Below are 19,199 nucleotides of genomic sequence, written 5' to 3' on the forward strand. Positions count from 1 at the left end.
AACGTAACTCATGGTCCTGTTCTGTTAAAGTCCAAACGTCCATGAAGTGAAGAGGAGGCATAATGTAATGGCAACTTTTCTGTCTAATTTTTTCGGTTGTATTGTTACACAGATTTCAGTGTTGACAAACGCCCTCGACCCCTTATTCACAAACACACACACACAAAACACACAAACACTCACACTCAAACACACACACACACACATACACACACACACACACACACACACACACACACACACACACTCACACGCTCCACAAGCCTCTTCTCCGCTGAATTACTTGGGGACAATGGCGAGCCTGGGTCGCCACGGTAACAGGCCGGGAGGGGGTGGCGGGTTGGAGCAGCTGTTACATCAGATTAATTCAGATTCGGGTAATCCCTCCCCCCCTCTGTCTCCACTCGCAAAAACTTTTGGTTCTCTCGGCACCCCTTCCTCTAGCGCTCCGTCTCCAACCCTTCTACCCTTCTCTGCACTCCCTTCGAACTCTGTTCGTGCCTTTGCCTCCTCTGTGCCCGTCACTTGTCTTGAAAGTAATTTGCCAGACTTGTTTAATTACAGATAAGGTGTTCTATAATCTGCTAATGTTTGAAACTATTTCAGACTCTTCACACAAGAAATCAGAAGAAAGACGACATTAATGTGAATGTGAAAATATATGTGACTGTTATGCCCTTAATATTTTATGACATTTGCCACTATGGTACGCCCATCAGACCAGACACGTGAAATAATTTTGCTGTTCATGCTGTCATAGTGTGTACCAGCTGAGGAGGATAAGTTAGAATCATAAGACCTACCTTTCCAAACTGGTCGAAATATTGCTTAACATCTTCGATGGTGGTGTTTACAGACAGACCTCCCACAAAGATCTTCTTGGTCCGAGTCACTAACTGCAATTGAAGAGAAAACACGAGAAATAGACGTTCACACACAGAACAAATGTGGCAGAGTTGTATTGTGTGGCTGAGACTTATTACAAAAATAACTTGATAACTTAAAAATAAGTGACTGCCTGTATGCTATTTTTTCAAATAATTATCAGACATTATGGACAGAATATAGGATACACAAACCAAAACAGAGATTGTTAGACTCATCAACATACCTTCGGCTGCGCTCTGCGTGGGAACGCGACTTTTGGGTCAATCTAGAGGAGGAATTCAAGACGAGAGGCTAGTTTAGACAAACACAGACACAGTCCTTAAAGCCAGGGGAAGACTTGAAGAGATCGCTGGCTCTTTATCCAATCAAGGTAGGCTCCTGGGGATATGTCCAATTTTGTTGTTATTTCCTCTCAAAATTTTCCTCTCGAAAGCATGCATTTTGAATGTGATATGTAGCAGCAAAAGAGATAGGATACTTAGGATAGGATACTAATGCAATGTTTTGGGAACCCCCTATATTTTGAAGTATATTAGTATTTTACACAACTGTCGTAAACACCACTCATAGCTTGCACCCTTCCCCTGGACATGTGGTACATGTGGACATGTTTACAAATCAGCTAATATAATCTCCAAAGAGCCATGCCAACTGATAAGGCAATATTAAACAATAGTAGGATATTGCACAATTTACAAAAGTAGAGTCAGGGGAGAGCGAAGGCTGGTTCTCCGTAGACAGGTCGAGATAGGTGGATGCGCCATTCTCTCAACTACAAGTTAGTTTACCATCAAAATGACTGAAGCTGTTATATCAAGGTAGAAAAATGCATAGGATGCCTTTATGGGGAAAAAATAGCAATATCATCCCAGGTGACAAGCAAAATCTCACAGATAAAAGTGGAAGGTAACAAAGCTTAAAGAAACCAGACGGAGAACAAAAACTGTAACAAAAAACAGAGCATAAGGGTGGGGAGAAGAACACTGAATACATTTGGTTTCCCGTCATTTCATATGACAGGTGCAGAAGAAGAGAGTGATCTGGTAATGGTTCACCTGGGAAAGGAAAAAGAGAGTGGATCGGTGACGTTCACCTGCTGCTAAACGTGGGAAAGAAAGTGGGGCTATATAATCACCTTTCCATCTGACCTGGGTTGTTTATTTCCTGACACAGTTTTTATTTCAAGCAGCCCTGCATGTTAACTAGCAGTGGCCTCTCTCACCCTTGGGTTAGGACACGGCTTCAGCTAGATGCTGACAAGTGACTTAGGAAGTAAATCTCAGTCTCATTCTATTCTTTACACACACAGTCTCCTGGTAGTGCATGCCTGTCAAAGTGAGTGAAGTACTGTGTGTGTGTGTGTGTGTGTGTGTGTGTGTGTGTCTGTGTGTGTGTGTCTGTGTGTGTGTGTGTGTGTTTGAGTGTGCATGTGTGCATACATGGGTGTACCCCTGTGTATAAATGTGTGTGTGTGTGTGTGTGTGTGTGTGTGTGTGCACTTAGATTGGGATTGTAAGTGTATATGTATGTGGAAGAAGTTGATCTCTCTGACCTTTTCTTTCATGGCATTGTGTGACATGTGATCTGCAAGAATCTCACACAAACACTAAGGTCACAAATACATCTCAATTCCCAAGATAAAAATAAAAAAAATAAAATAAAATAAAAAGAAAATGGACAGGTATACAATAGAAATAAAAAAGATTGACATGAAAATGATAGAATCTCAGACAGGACAGCTTGTTTGTGCTTGTTTGTTTTTGCATCTTTTGCCTCTTGTTTTCTTTATTTATTTTCTATCTATATTTTTCTTTTCCTACCTTTCTTTCTCTCTTTCTCATTCTCTCTGTTCCCCTTCATTCTTTTCTTTGTCCAGTCTACATTGTTGTGGGACAATAGTGCACAATGAATCGCACCTTCCATGGAGTTGATCTGACCCAAAATCTCTACTTGTAATGGAAACCTTTTTTTTGTCATTGTAAAGGCTTGACTACCACTACTAAATGTGTTAGTGCTACAGAATTTCATCACAAAATCAAGAATCATTCCAGTAATTCATTTCTCTATGAAGAGCTATGAAGGCCATCTGCATTCAAGCATTGGAGACCCTCATGCAAAGAACAGAACATTCCATCTAACCAAACAGCTAGTACATGCTGTGAAGACGCATGCTACAAATAGGCTAGAAGATCTCTATATTAGTCTAACAAACTCCAGCTAATCCAGCTAGATACCCACTGCTACACTATGTGGCACTGTACTGTAGTGACAGAACAGTACAGAGCTAGCAGCAAACTAATATTAGTTTGTAACAGGGTTTTATCACCAGAGCTACTGCTAAGAGCTGGCAGCCCAAATGAAGTAAACCACTTCAGTTCAACACTGGAGTTGTTTGTAATGGCACATACTGTATGATATCTACCAGTATTGGATGTGAAGTAAAAGAAAAAAACAACAGCTAGAGAATAGAGAGAAGATGCTAGGCTAGACTGAGTGGAGATCGAATGCGTAGAACTACGTTTGTTTTTAGCACTATGGTTCTCTATCTACAACTCTGATATAGTCACCTCGTGTCACCAACCACTTCTGTCGCCCCACACTCCTGTGCACAATCAAAAACAAACAGACACACACACGCACATGAGCACGCGCACACACAAAAAGAAATAAACAAAATCAACACACAGACACACATTCTGGTGGGGATCAAACCTAGCAAAATAAAAGTAAAAGTAAAATAAAAGAAGACACATGGTACATCAAAATGAATGGGGTTAATCATGCTGAATAAAGAAAAATAAAGGTGTGAAGAGCATGGGAGTGGCTCATGTGTAGTACAGACCAGCAGCACACACACCTCTGTATCAGGTTCTGTTTGAAACAAAATGTGTAACTTCTGCAATATAAGGTAATATCATTTCCAATATTTGTATTACATATTTATGTTGTCAGATAAAACAGGGTAGATAAAAACAAAGGAAGAGTCTTATTCCCAGAGTTTTGTTTTCTTGTGTATTCATCATATGAAAATATTCTGATGCATGAAGCCCTATTTTTGAAGTATACCAGTCAAGGATGTTGTGTGTGATTTAGGATTTAACATGATTGAAAAATGTACGTCTAGGCCTACTTTTTTAAATCCCATGCCTTATAATATTGTTGCCCATACAGTTATTCCAATAAAAACATACAAAGCGGAAGAGCATACCAAACTGTGAATGAACACACACACACACACACACACACACACACACACACACACACACACACACACACACACACACACACACACACACACACACACACACACAGTGTCTGGAAAATAGTTGTATATTCTGTGCATAAACAAAATGCATGCACATGGACATTTATGCATACGCATACCAAATACACACACATACACACACACACACACACACACACACACACACACACACACACACACACACACACACACACACACACACACACACACACACACAGACAAACACACACCAGTGTCCAACAGTATCTATTTGGGTTTACTGAAAAGGTCAATCCCATCAGGTCAATCACTTAAAATCTGTCAGCAGCAGTTGGCTAAGGATACTATAATGAGTAAAACCCCACTGTAGCACACAAACACACACACACACACACACACACACACACACACACACACAGACTAATCCAGACTTACTATCCAGGTTCAAGCCCTGGCATAAAGATGCACATAGTCTAGTCCAGCTCGTACCAGTTCTATTCGATCTGATTAGTTGTTGCAGAGCAACTACTTTAATTACTACAAAGGACACAGAAAAGAGGAAGCAGACTAAAAATTGCCCCCTGCCCACAAATCTCTCTCTTTCACTCTGTCTGTTTCTCTCTAATTCTACTCCTTTCCATCTCTCTCTCTCATTCTCTCTCCTTAATTCCACTCCTCTCCATCTCTCTCTCATTCTCTCTCTCTCTCAATCCCCCTCTCTCTCCGTCCCTCCCCCTCCCCTGCTTGCTTTGGTCAGCTTGTTAGGGCTAATCTCTTCCAGCCCAAAGGAAGGCCAGGCAGCTTGCCATGAGGCACCTTCACACTGGCCCCAGTCTCCCAGGCAGGGCTGGGGGTAGTATGGAGGGCTGAGGCTAGGGGTAGGGGTGGGGGTGGCAGTGGAGGAGGGGGCCTCGAATAAAAGCCTGCGTGTCTCTCGCTCTGCCTTGGCCTCTGCTCACGTAGCCCAGATTACTAAGTTTACATGGAGTTCAGTTCAGAGGTATGGCCAAGCTGTTACTGAGGCACAGAGGCATGGGAAGAGCTTGTGCGCTAGCCACTGAGCTAGTAGTGCAGCAGCCCGTTGTCCGCAAAACACTACAGAACTTGAAAAAAGTAGAGAATTTGTTATGTGTCACCAAAAAAACACATACTGCAGGAGCATTGGTGGGTGATATATTATCTTGAAGCTGCCGATTTTTGTGTCAGAGAGCGAAATACAAAAGTGGCCATTCAGCTATGTGGGAATTGACCAAACAAAGCTTGATGTATTTCATGAGGACATATTCCATTCACCTATAGGAAAAAAGTGATGAAAAGAACCCTTCATGGACCGCTAACTGATGAATTTAGTCTTTATTACAGACTTTACACACGGACTTCAGAGACAACACTTTATCACTTGGGCCAGTCTGAGTTTGCAAGATTGAAAGACGCATGGCTGTGTGGAATGTCATTTGAAGAGACTGTGGTCGCCATGCCAACTTCTGCCCTGACTGCAAGTGACAGCCTTGTCCTCCTGACTTCAGCAGCCTTTGTTTATTTATTTTCTTTAGCCAGACAAAGACTAGGCTACATGACGGGCATTTTACAAGTGCTCTTACCCAAACTACTATACTGTACTTCTCTAACTTCTGATTTAAATGACCCCACACACACACACACACACACAAATGAATTACACAGTCCTCTAACTACAGCAAGCACGTGGTACATATTTTAACATCAGCAGGTGCCTGCTTTGTATATAAATCTATGCAATCACGCTTGGAGTGCTCTGAGACAGTAAGGTGGCGGTGGCAGAAGGAGGAGTAAGGGGGTGAAAGAGAGAAAGAGAGAGACTGAGAAAGAAAAAGAGGGAGAGAAAGTAAAAGAGAGAGGGGAGAGAGAAAGAGGGAAAGAAACTCTGAAAGTTTTACTGAACTGACCCAGAGACACTACCACTCCCTCTCTCCGACCCCCTGGGGAAAGAGACTCGACCGTCCCTATGGCAACCAACGGGCAGCATTGTCCTCAGACCCGCCCACATCCACAGCACTCACAAAGACACACACACACACACAATTGCTCACACAAACACACACACATATATACACACACATTTACATTCACATACACACACACAAGCTAACTCACTAAAAGTAAAGTGAAAGCTGTACACAAATGTCATTTTCTCTCTTTATCATTGTTTGTGTTTTACGTACTTTCGGAGTCAAGCTACCTCTATGATCTCCACGTCACTTTATGAACATTATTGCCAACAGAGAAGTACTGGAAGACACTGGCACTTCGACAAAAACAACCTTCTGTCCATAACCAAAACAGTGTCACCTGATGAAAAATATCCATCTTTGGGATAATAAGTGCTATAAAACTATTATCTTCTATAATAACTGCACAAGATATGTAACAATACAAGAATACATGTGACAGAACTATTAGTAGGTTAGGCCAAATAATAATTGACCAGTCATTCTGGAGATGCATGGTCCGCTGAGATGATTCTTTAGGTAGGTAAAATATGTGGCTGAGAAACAAGAAGCTGATAACTGTAATCAAGAAACAGGTCTCTGATTTAATTAATGGTCCACAGTGTTAAGACTGGGAATTATTAGTTTCAACAGTTACCAACTAACTGTATACAAAGAGATTTGTGCACATACACCAACAGTAGTTCTTTATAATTTCGGAATGCAAATATACTGCAATAACAGATAATAGTCAACATATGCCACATAGGTTTTGCCCTGAAATTGAATTTTTTTTTTTCAACTAAAGCATCACAGTACAAATATGTGGCCTGGCCAGAAGATGTGAATTTGCAGCCCATTTTAACTGAACGTGAACATCAATCCTGTTTTTTTTTTAATGTTTTTTTACGATTTGAGTAAATATCTATTCGTCCTAATTCAAAAGAGTTTTCTTAACTTGAACACATTGTGCCACATAGAGTGGCACTCACCCTACTAGGTTCCCCAAGTTACCATGGCAATCGACCCAGAGGGAGAGAACCTTCCTGGCCTCTTTGCAGGAGAAGGGAGGAGGAGGAGGGTGACTGTGCTCCATTGCAGAACTTTACCCATTCAGTAACCAAATGACAAAACTCACGAGTCCAGCATTAATGTGTAAGTCACCACATAATACTGTATGCTGAGTAAAAAAGCAGCTTACAAAGTGTACAAACAGTTAGTCTTCACGCTGTCTTTGCCAGTCATCTACAACTCATCAGCACATGCTGAGACAGCAGTGGCCTGAGATGAGGAGTTTGTTCAATGTGACTGAGCTTTCATCAAGGTATGTAAGCTGGCCTAGGCTACTTCTTGTGCGGAACAATGTTTTCTTCTGCGATGTCTGTGATCTCAAATGTTCACAGACATTTATTGGTTGCTGGCATGGAAAAGGCATGCAACAGAGTTTCAACAGAGTTTTCTTTATCATAAATTAATTTTGCACGATTGGATGAGAGAAAAAAAAAACAGTTCAAACAGACCGACTATACAACCATGTAGCCCGTCAGCAGCCCTCAATGATAATGTCAAGCACACAAAGTGCACCTGCTATTATTGCATATCCTGGAATATCCTGGCATGACACAGCATCAGCAAATAAAAATCAAATCTGAGGACAGATAGACTATGTAAAAAAAATAAACTCACTGTTTTTGAGTCCAACTCGTGTCTGGTCTGGGCCAAAACTTTGTCCACACCAGCTTGATCAACAAACGTGACAAACCCAAAACCCCTGTAAACAAACAGACAACATTTTTCCCGTGATCCTCCGTATGCTAGAGCGCAGTAAATATATAAGCTCGCATTTGTAAAAAGAAAGCGTGAAGCTCTCATGCGGTTCAGGCCGAGCGCTGGCTGGAGTGCCCGCTGATAGGACGCCGCTGTGGGCACGGCGAGTCCCTCACCTCGACCTCTTTGTAACTGGATCCCGCATGACCATACACTCTTTCACTTCGCCGTACTTGCAGAAGTACTCCTTGAGACCCTCTAAGATGGAAGAAAATAAAGATTTAAATAACGAACTCTGATCACAAAGCTGGGTAACAAGATACACAAAAGAGAGGAATTGCTTTCTCTGGAATTGCCTAAGTGGATGTAGGCTACAATAAGAGCATTTAAATGTCACCCAAATAATTGATAAACCTAATCATTCTGTAATGATGTGGATACATACATGTATGCTTATACATTTTCAAAAACACACAAACAGAAATATAGCTTCTCTACTGTAGTTTAGGGGGCGTGTCTCTCATTGAGTTCAGCCTGAGCTAAAGAACATAGCCCACTTCAGGTAGCGGCCTAGGCTACCACCTTTGCATTCGCTCAGTCCTTCTCAACTTCTTCAATCGTTTTACTTCATCATCTCGACTGTGATGTTCGCGTTCACTTTCAAACTGTTTACAAAACATTCGGGGTTAATACGTAAGGAAGTTATAACTTATAAGTTGTCTGTTGTCTATTATCTGATATTAAATCTAATTAATTCTCTGCTCGTTATGCAAACTCCGAACTGCCGATTGGCACGAATAGTAGTTTCGACGAGGAGAGCAGGTTGGATCCCCTTCTCTCCCTCTTCTCTCCAACCGACCAAAGTTAGTTAAGAAAAAGGCAACAATTTAACGAACGGATATTGCTTTCGCTCAACTGAGCCTCAATTGACCGTCCCTGACCATTGTGAAATAGTCTGAGGAAAAGCCGCTTACCTTGTGTCGTTTGCCAGCTAAGGCCACCGATGAACATTTTGCTTAATGACAAGAAGAAGAAAAACACAGTGAGACCATATCTTAAGAAGTATGACATTAAATAAAGATAATAAGTATTTGGGATATAATATAGACATCAAAGTAGCGCATGATCAAATACGTTGAGTATGCAACTTTTTTCAAAGCCTTTCCACAGACAAAGAAAACAGTTAACAAATCATTTTACTCTTAATTATGCGCTATTTCCCGTTTTCCGTTTCGAGCCAACAGAATAATGATAATCCAACAGTGTCGGATGCGACGTGTTGACCAACCAACATGCATGCTCTCCGTCTTTGTCCAGTAACTCCCAAAGTCTTGTTAAGTCTCAATAACTCCCTCATCTCCGAACGAACAAGAACAGAACAACACACAAGAAAACTACGACGTTTTGTTCGGTTTACCATGGATCGTGAGGGGAATCCGAGGAAGATAACCCGCTCTGACTGCCTTCTGTCTCCATCGTTTGACCGTGCTTGCCTCTTCTGCGCGGTATAGGAGTGCAAGCAGTGTGGAGTATCCAACGGGATAGGGGTATGGCCGAGAGGAGAGGGGGTACTACTGACAGAGCCAGAGGAGGGATCAGGCTCGCTCCAAGCCTGTGAGACTCCTCCTTTTCAGGACTGCATTGGTGAGCGCGCACTGGTGTAGTGTATTACATTCACCACAACAAATACCATGCCAATTCCGTTGCTTAGGTTACGTCCCTTGTGGAGTAAAGTGTAAAACAAAATTGGGCTCAAGACAGACCTAGCCACCCTAACGTTTGCTTTTGTAACAATAGCAAACTTCCCTGTCTTTTTCTCCACATATAGCCTGTCTGTCTATAGACAGTGTGCCAGGGGTGAATGTTACAGTACACAATAGGCCTCAACAGTTTACTACAGCTAGCATGCATTTTCAGTTCCCCCTCATGTACTATTACCAAGCCTACCATTTTCAGTACTTCAGCAAAAACTTTTTAGGGACAAAATGCACAAGTAGCCGGATATTTCTGATTTGTTTCACTCCACATGGATGCTCATATATCTGGCTTGTTCTGAGGATCTTGATTACAGTTGACTGATTCACACATTTGGTGAAGTTTTCCCCACAGTATGCTTGAAACAAACATATTTTCACCAATCACGCTTGTTTTTCTTTTCATTGATTCACTTAAAAATACAGCATATATGCATACTTTAGAGCATATTATTGAATTAAATAGAGCATAATTTCTTATTTAGAGCATGTTTTAAAACACACTGAGGTATGGTTCTTTTCATGGATGCTTACCAAACCAACTCATCTTACATTCATGTGGGTGTACCTAGGTGTTACATACTCAACACCTCTCACAGTTGCACACATACACACATGCATGCACATGCACAAGCACAAACACGCACACACACACACACACACACACACACACACACACACACACAGTCAAGCATACACAAGTATGCATGAGCACGCATGCACACTGACACACACACACACTCACATGCATGCGCAAGTGCCAAATACACACACTCAGACAACATGCATGAACACACACACACACACACACACACACACACACACACATACACACACACACACACACACACACACACACACACACACACACACACACACACATACAGTGACCAGATTACAGAGCTGTAATTGGATTGCATGTAAGCACTGTGCGTCTGTGTGAATTACCCGATTAGCCCATTCACCCTGTGCGTGCCACATGTTGCGTCCCGTTTACACTCCTAACAAGCACTGCCAGACAAAAAGTAATTAGCGAGGTTGGGAAACATATGCCACTTAAACAGTCTTCTTGGTGTTCTGATCCGATCTTCAAGCAGATTTCAGAAACTATCTGCTACTTCTTCCAGTGCACTCATGGAGCTCCTGGTCTAAAATTTAAAATGTACCCATAATCCAATAATCTGTGGCTCTAGTAGGCCATAAAAGACATACAATGCACTTGACAGGTGGCTCCTTGATTTGTGTGTTTTATGGATTTAGTGAATGTGACCATCTATGATTCACACACTACTCATGTAAGACTTGCTTGTTCTTGATGGTGTCAAAAACAAAGAAAGCAAATTATGCATAATATGCAATGTATTATATTTGTCAGTTATGGACAGGGACAGGTCACATTTTATTTTTGGAACCTAAATGGATGGATTGTTGATGTCATAGAGGCTTTTAGTGTAGAAATACATAGTTTATAACTGGGGAATTGTTGGAGGTAATCTAATTGCATGTGTGAGATTTAAATCTCAGAGTGCTCAGTGTTCACTGCTGAGGCCCAAGTATTTAATTAGTAAAAGCCTTTACTAATCTCTCACTACCTCCATCTCTCTCCTCCAGCACACACACACACACACACACACACACACACACACACACACACACACGACACGCATCGGACGGGACACGCGACGGACATGCACGCCAAGCGCTGCACACACACACACACACACACACACACACACACACACACACACACACACACACACACACACACACACACACACACACACACACAAAATCCACACACACACACACACACACACACACACACACACACACACACACACACACACACACACACAAATCCACACACACACACACACACACACACAAACCCACATGTGACATCTGTCATCACTCAGTGCAATTGTTAGCTGCTTTCAAGGCACTTATGCTGGTCTTTTTACAGTAAGTTATGTAAAGTAATGATGCCTCATACCTTTCAGTGATACACTTACTACACATGTAGTGGAGTCACTATGGTGTAACTAATTATACTCCTTATAGAAAACTGATATCAGCATTTCTGAATTTCTGAACAGAGAGAATTTGAATACTTTGCAGGAACATCTAGAGAACAACTTCATTCAGGCTCGGGCGGTGATAGTGAAGTGGTTACCGGTACTAGCATGCAGTAGCCTGGAAGGTTGTGGGTTCAATAGACGGCTTTCACCGTCGTGCCTTTGACCAAGGCACTCACCGTAACACCAAATTGCTCTGGGAACAATGGCCCTTGTAATGAAAATGACATGTATAAATCGTTATGAATAAATGAGCTAAATGAGCAGTGTTTGCAAATACACAAATCAGGTATTATACATGATATACCATGTAGATGGTGCTCTGTGGGACACACACACTACACCAGAGAGCCACAGGGCTTTGGACAACATGACCATGGGTAAGCACTTATCACTAGGATACTCAGTTTTCAAGTTCACTAACATGATTTTGTCCAATTTGTAATTACATTTTCAAAACTATACTTAAAGGTGCTTTAAGCGATCTTACGCGGTTTCTAAGCTAATAAAAATCTCCTCACCATCAGCTTGCTGCCTGTCCCCTCACTGTAAAAAAATGTGGTCTCTCTGTAGACAGCCCAGGCTCTAAAAACGGTAACAAAAACAGCCTGGTGCAGCCTGGATCATGAAACACAACAAACTTTTCCAGCCATTCACTGATGAGATGCGCATTCAGGAGAATTTCAATTGCACGGAAGGGAGGGGGTGGGAGGGGCCGAACTCCTTTGCACAATTCTTCAATCAGCAATCATTCATTATCCATAAGAGATGCCATGTCTGTTATGTGTTGCTACAGATGCAATGAACATTTAGACAAAGTACTGTATTGCCTATTTGGTGAAGAAAACAGTACAAAAGGGGTTTACTGTAGGTCTGTTACGATGACAAATGACAAGTTGTAGTTCAATGAAATTTGTCTTGCCTGTGTTTACTGTAGGTCTTACATGTCATTGACAGTTAAATCTTGGTAGGAATTAATACATTATTTTTTATTCAGTACATTTAGTTGTTCCACAGTTTTTTCTGATACCAAAAAATGAGAAAGAAATGGAACAGACATAGCAAAAATGTTCCTTCTGAGAACTATATTTTGCATTTTGTTGTCCAATGTGTATTGAGAATGTGATGTCAGAGTTGACACAGGCATCAAAACAATGGAGAAAAACTGTAATAGTGTATTGTAATATACCTGCAGCCTCTCATATTCTCATAACTGTGCAGACAATGTGCCAACAACTGCTGGCACAGAGTTCATGAATGTTGAGAAATGGGCGTGCTCTATTTATGCATGCTTGATCAATGACTGTAGCTGGGGGTTGACTGAAAAGGGGATAGTTAGAGAAGGGGAGAGAGAGCGAGAGAGAGAGAGAAAGAGAGATAGAGAGAGAGAGAGATTTTGTATGTAGTTATAAAACAATAGCATAAAAAACATGCACAAATTGGTAGGCAAGCACTTCTTCTAAATACAAAGACACAGGGCTAAATTGGTAATGCAAGTTTCATGTAAAAACTCTTTATAAGCTGAGCTCACTTATGAACCATTCACGGGAAGCATTCACAAAGCTTGGCTTACAAGGAAATGCTCTAGTAGACGATCAGATAACCATTTGTCTTTTTCTTCCTGCACTTTTGGAATTTCACTGAGAATCAAATATTCATAATCATTTTTTTAACAGTTAACAGTATTTTTGATGCAGTTTTGCACTGGTAGTACTTTCATGTGCACAGCAAGCACATTTCTTCCCCCTTTTCCCCCAGTTCAGCCTTCAGGCAATTCCACATGTATTGAACTGTGTGTGACTCCTGTGTCAGTGGGGGAGGGCCACCTGTTAGCATGCACTGCCTTCCATGTACAGAGAACTCTTTTTCATACACAGCGACATACTTTCCTTATGTGTGAAGAACCACACTGCTTACTTGGCTTTCTATGTGGAAAATAAAAAGAGACAGGCTGGTATTTGTGAATGAATGAATGAATGAATGAATGAAATGCTGACGTATGCTGACATGAACTGCAGGAAGGCAGTACAAAGGTCATACTCTGGTCCATATTTCATGCTCTGTTCCTGACTTGAGGCAAGAATGGAGGCTTCACAGCATGGAATGGACCAGACTGTATCATATTCTATTATGTTTTTGCCCAGTTAGTGTAGTTTGGTTTTCCTTGTTTGGGGATTGGTTACTCTTCATCCAGACTGCTGTTTGACTGACACTAATCTGAGCATAACTATTTGTCTACAAATGAAATGCTGAAGTACTGTAAGTATTAATTGAGGAAGGGCATGGACAGGCTGAATGATGTATGCAGCGTGGTATACTGGCAGCACGTCAAGTGCTATTTGGTCATTTTTCATTGAGTCACCCCCACACACACACACTCAGTTGGCAAGCATTGCCGTTGTTTTGTTTGTATTTTACTTGTAGGTTTATCTTCTGTTCTGAAAAAAAGTTTTTAAAAAAGTATTTATTGCTGTCATAAGAGTTGTGTAATTCTACCAAACACCAGACTAGACCAATACCAGTTTTGTAATGAAAATACCAATACCAGCTTTGTAATGGAAATACCAAAACCAGCTTTGTAATGGAAAAGATTTGTAATTCTCGGCAGTAGATATATAGATCTAGAAGTTATTGCACATCCAACTTGAGCACTGAAAAAACATCCAATAATAGAGACGGGATGATATGGGGAGTACAGATAGTTTTAAAGCTTTTGTTGTGGCACTCTAGATCCCCAAAACACATTTTAAAAGGTTCATGTTTAAGTAAAATAAACTGCCAAGGAGTAAAGAGCAATCAGGCGACAACTGCAGACCCTCGTCCCCAACTTGTATATACAATATAAGTTACAGTAAGTATGTTCTATGCATTTTACCCATCCGGTGCAATATGAAACAGTGGGGAAAAATGCATCAGGATTGGACAGACGCATCCGAATGGACAGACGCATCCGAATACAATACCATCTTCATCCCCTACTATGAACCATTAGGGTCTAAATGTCATGAATACCTGCAACGATAAAGCACTTAATACTGCCATCTAGTGTACAAGCTTGCTTAACACATGCAAGGCCAGACCTTACATCACACACTCATAGGTCCCTATCACCAAAGTATGCACACTCCAAACACCAGTAGTATCCATATATGCTGACCTTTCCTAGATTATTACATTTTTCATTTCATTTCATTTCATTTTTTTTAAAGTGAGTATATACAGCCCTTAGGTTGGTATCTTAAGCCGAAAGTTAATATGCAGCCTTTACTGTAGGTTAGTATCTTAAGCCGAAAGTGAGTATGCAGCCCTTAGGTTAGTATCTTAAGCCGAAAGTCAGTATGCAGCCCCTGAGGTTAGTATCTTAAGCCTGAAGTGAGTATGCAAGCCCGGAGCCCTTGAGCCAAATTGGAATTTGCAGCCTTGAGGTTGGTATATTAAGCCGAAAGGGAGTACTATGCTGTGCTAAAGAGACCACCTCTTCAGAGAGTACCTCCTCTCTAAGCACTACTAACAGCTGGACATGCTTTATCTAGCACTTTCTCCCTATCCTGACTGTCTCTCTTCCCCCTCCCTGAACTTCGCTTGAACTGTTATTCTATTATACTGTTTTGATTGCTGCACTAACAATATCATAGTGGCACTGTGCCTATTGTAGGCCCTACCTTGATTGTTGGAAGTCGTTTTGGATAAAAGTGTCAGCTGAATGATTAAATATAAATGGAAAATGTGATGCAAATGTGTGGCTTCAGGCAGTTATTTTGGGCAGCTATATTCCTATTGAAATGAATGGGGAGGCATACCTACTGTAAGGGAGGTCATGTTGACATTAAAATTACATCAGGCGAATCTGTGTTTAAATCTGAACTGAGGCTAAAATATGTTATTCGTAGGTTGCTTAGATTACAGGAGGGGGCGGGAAACTGCAATCAAATAACTGTAACTGTACGAAATTGGCATTACATACTAATCCCATGCATTTCTATGGTGGATTCTTTGAGTGCTGTGTCTCATTACAAAGTCTCTGTCTGAGCTTAGTATCTTAAGCCAAAAGGGAGTGGGCCCTGAGGTTAATACCTTGAGCAGGGAGAGAACACAGAGGGTGGTGATGGTTCCACGTGGAGGCTTCGTGGGACTAGAAGGACATGTTTGGGAAAGTACTGTATGTGGCCTCCTTCTTATGCTTGTGTTGTGTCCTCCAGTAAGTGGACAGTGCTTCAGGCCAGCCAACGCAGACCTGTACTGGCCGCAGTTATTTTAAGAAGTCACAGACAGAATGGCATGAATGACTAGACAGCACATTGTATGAACTAAGCGCTGACATCAATAAGGCCTTCCTTTCAAACCAGTCTTTGGTTGATGCTTTTACGGCTCCTACACACAGTTGCGTTCCGTCAACGCATGCCAGTGGGTGTTCCCGACGGTAGCTATGCAAATGACTTGAAGTAAAACCGTAATTTGATTGGTTGGTGCCGTCTGTTGATTGGCTTGATTGGCCGGTGCCGTCTGTCGGTGCAGCAACAGCTGAACTTCTCAACGCGAGCAACAGGAGAAACGCGACGCAATGGACCCACAATTCAGTTAGGCAACGGATGACGTGAGCCCATGTAAAGTGAATGGGATGCGTCTCCAGCACTGCAACGCACGCAACTGTGTGTAGGAGCCGTTAATGAGCTGCAGAAAAGTTTTAGATTTTTTATGTATCTTTTTAAAAAAACAATGTTTCTGTGCAACTTAGTTTGTTTATTAGATACCAGAGCCAAGGACAATGGGTTAGGACCTCTTGCACCAGCTCCCAGTGAGGTAGAGAGCCAGGAGGACACCGACGAGGTAAGCCGGAGGAAGGTGTCAGTCTTCGCCTGTTCCTCAGGTCCATGCAGACTTCAGGTGTTTGTAGGCTGCCTGAGCATGTACTAATTGAGCTCAAGCCCCACACACATAAACTAGTACAGTACATGGCACAAATGCAACCGGCAAATTCCCAAGATGCCATTATTTTGATCTTGAGCCATTTTGGTCTTTGTCATCTTGCTATTTGGAATGCCCAAAGCTGGGCAAATGGAGCAATATTAGCCTGAGGGGTCCTTTGGTTGCAGATTTGGTGATTTAGGCTCATGTGGTGGTTTATTTTCTTTTGCTCTGTAATTCAAACGATAATGTAATTATTATTTCTGAATTAACAGTGTTTTTAAAGAGACTATGAAAGTTAACTACATCCTCATATAACTTAATATAATTCAATGTACTGTATTTCATTGTTTCTCAAAGCTATTTGCCAAGTTCCATTCATACTGTTATGTCCCACTGATCATATTGTAATTCTTGGGAAAATAGAAATGTATCTTTTTTTGTAAATATAGGGTATTTCATACTAGCCATTGTACTTTGAAATCACAATGTAGTCTTTCATCCTGCTGACTTTGTCATATTATACCAAAGACAGATGCACTTTTATAACATGCATACAGTACCTGTTTTGTAAACCAGTGTTGGGACAGTGCTACTAGGCCTCATTCAGATTTTTTTTCCATTTAGCTTTTTCATCTTTTTCATCTTCATTTAGCTTTTGTGTGGTATGCGGCTGCAGACCAGAGGGTATGTTTTTTCTGTGTGCCTACTGGGCTTTGCTTGGCAAAAATCACCAATATTTGACTGCCATGATAAACATGTCCAGAGTTCTTGGACGGACCATCGAAAGGCCATTAAGTCAGTTTGGACACGGGTAGGTCCCAGTCTCTGTGGCCATTAGTGAGGCTTTATGTTAAATTGCTGTCGGCACCGGTATCCAGCCGTTGCCTTCATTTGCACAAGCAATGGAAAGTTGACTGACTGACTTTACAGTAGTGGGGGCAGGTCACATGGCCCATAGCTGCCGCTAATGGTCCTGAAAATACTGGCCAACTCTGCCCCCTGCCGTGGTAATGGCCTCTCCGACTAAAAAAAAACGACCCCTCAGAGAAGGAGAAGGTTCCAAGGAGAAATTCATGGCTCACAATAATCTGTGTGTTTTCAACACTATGAGGAGAAGGAGGTGATAATTCCTTTTGAAAATAGGGCCAACGCAGCTACTAAAGCACCTACTACAGGTCTGGTTTACTCTTCCTACTGTCCCCAGCGTGCCTGGCCTGGAATGGGAAACCTGGGATGAAACTCTGATCTTAGTGCAACTGTTTAACATTTCCGTAGTTTATTAACATGTCACTTAGTCACTCAAAAGCATATGACTGGATTGACGTCAGTCCTAGAATTTGGGATCAAAATGTGTTGTACTAGTACACACATGAGTCCATTTGTGTTCTTATAACATAAAACTACCACTAGAGGGAAACAAAGATGAAGAAAAGGGTGCAGGACGCACACCGACGCCTAGCAACAACCAGGGCATCTCAACGGAGGAAAAGGACACTAGAAGATTCAAAACACCCAAGGCTGGACAGGGACCTAGAAACAAGCCAGGTAATCTATTTCCTTTGTACATTTTTAGAACATATCAAGATTGTAAGGGCCCACAAGCTTGCATGCACACTGGAAGTGCAACACTTAGTTGCTGTTTTTTAGGAATATGTCCAGGGTCATAGTTTATTTATTTTCTTCACTTTTCTGCTTCATTCATCGTGTCACAATCATGGGAAAAAAGACTGCGAAAGCTCTCGACCTACTATCTTTCATGTTGACGTCTCCAGTTTGAGAGTGATGATGATTAAGAGCAGTGCCATACAGTCCTACTAACCTAACCTCACCTATATGGATTGTAATGCAGTGATTTACATTGCATCCAACGGTGGTGTTACTGCAAAAAGTTGTTACCGCAATGCACAATAAACGGTAGTTTCAATGTACTGTCTGATGCATAGTAAAGAGTCAACTGTACTGTAGACTAACCCACATGACAGCTCATCTTGCTGTTGCTCCCTTATCATTGGTTTCTTCTGATCAGAGAACAGAGCTTTCCTTTCTCCCACTGCATAGGAGTACACCTAATTGCTTTGAAATGTGAGACTCAAGGTGCACAGTGTTAATGAGGGGCTTGCACAAATGAATCTGAAAACCAGGCCTCCAGAGTCCCTCTCAGAACCCCCCACCTCCCCCTCCCACACACACACACACACCCTCCGATCCCCTTGTCCTGGGCTGCACCACAAGCGGAAAATGAATGTTTATGAGAAATAATTAACCTTGAGCGCACGGGGGGAGAGCGAGAGACTTTATCTTTGACCTTGACCCTGGCATTTATGATAGCAGGGGCATCTGGCACAGTACCAGGGACCATCGCAGACTACTGGCCAAAACCTTGGCGAGGACTCCCCCTGCTTCGATAGGACACCGAGACAGATTTCCTACCTGTCCAGGCTTTTGTTCTCCCAGCTAGAAGCAGGTGTACATGTGTCCATACTAATGAAGCCAGTGATAAAGATTAGATAAGGATGGCAAAAGGGGGCAAGCGAAATGGAGAAGCTCATAGAGTGTGTTTAGAGGAGAGTGTGTGCAGAATCACTGCAACATGCTG

General features: G+C 41.9%; 1 protein-coding gene across 2 annotated transcripts in view; it reads right to left on the reverse strand.

The window, feature by feature from the left end:
* The window catches only part of msi1b (musashi RNA binding protein 1b), a 21,948-nt gene extending 12,503 nt beyond the window's left edge, over positions 1–9,445 (reverse strand). Inside the window, exons 1-6 of one of the 2 annotated variants that reach the window (XM_048243922.1) lie at positions 9,284–9,445; positions 8,841–8,881; positions 8,043–8,124; positions 7,786–7,870; positions 1,112–1,153; positions 804–896 (exon numbers count right to left, since the gene is read on the reverse strand). In XM_048243922.1, the coding sequence (XP_048099879.1) occupies positions 804–896; positions 1,112–1,153; positions 7,786–7,870; positions 8,043–8,124; positions 8,841–8,881; positions 9,284–9,342 (402 nt within the window). In that variant the 5' untranslated portion in view covers positions 9,343–9,445. The remainder of the gene's footprint in view (positions 1–803; positions 897–1,111; positions 1,154–7,785; positions 7,871–8,042; positions 8,125–8,840; positions 8,882–9,283) is intronic. The other variant, XM_048243921.1, reaches the window with a different exon arrangement.
* Positions 9,446–19,199: the final 9,754 nt, after the last annotated feature.

This window comes from Alosa alosa, chromosome 5, assembly GCF_017589495.1.
Source record: "Alosa alosa isolate M-15738 ecotype Scorff River chromosome 5, AALO_Geno_1.1, whole genome shotgun sequence".
NCBI lineage: Eukaryota > Metazoa > Chordata > Actinopteri > Clupeiformes > Clupeidae > Alosa > Alosa alosa.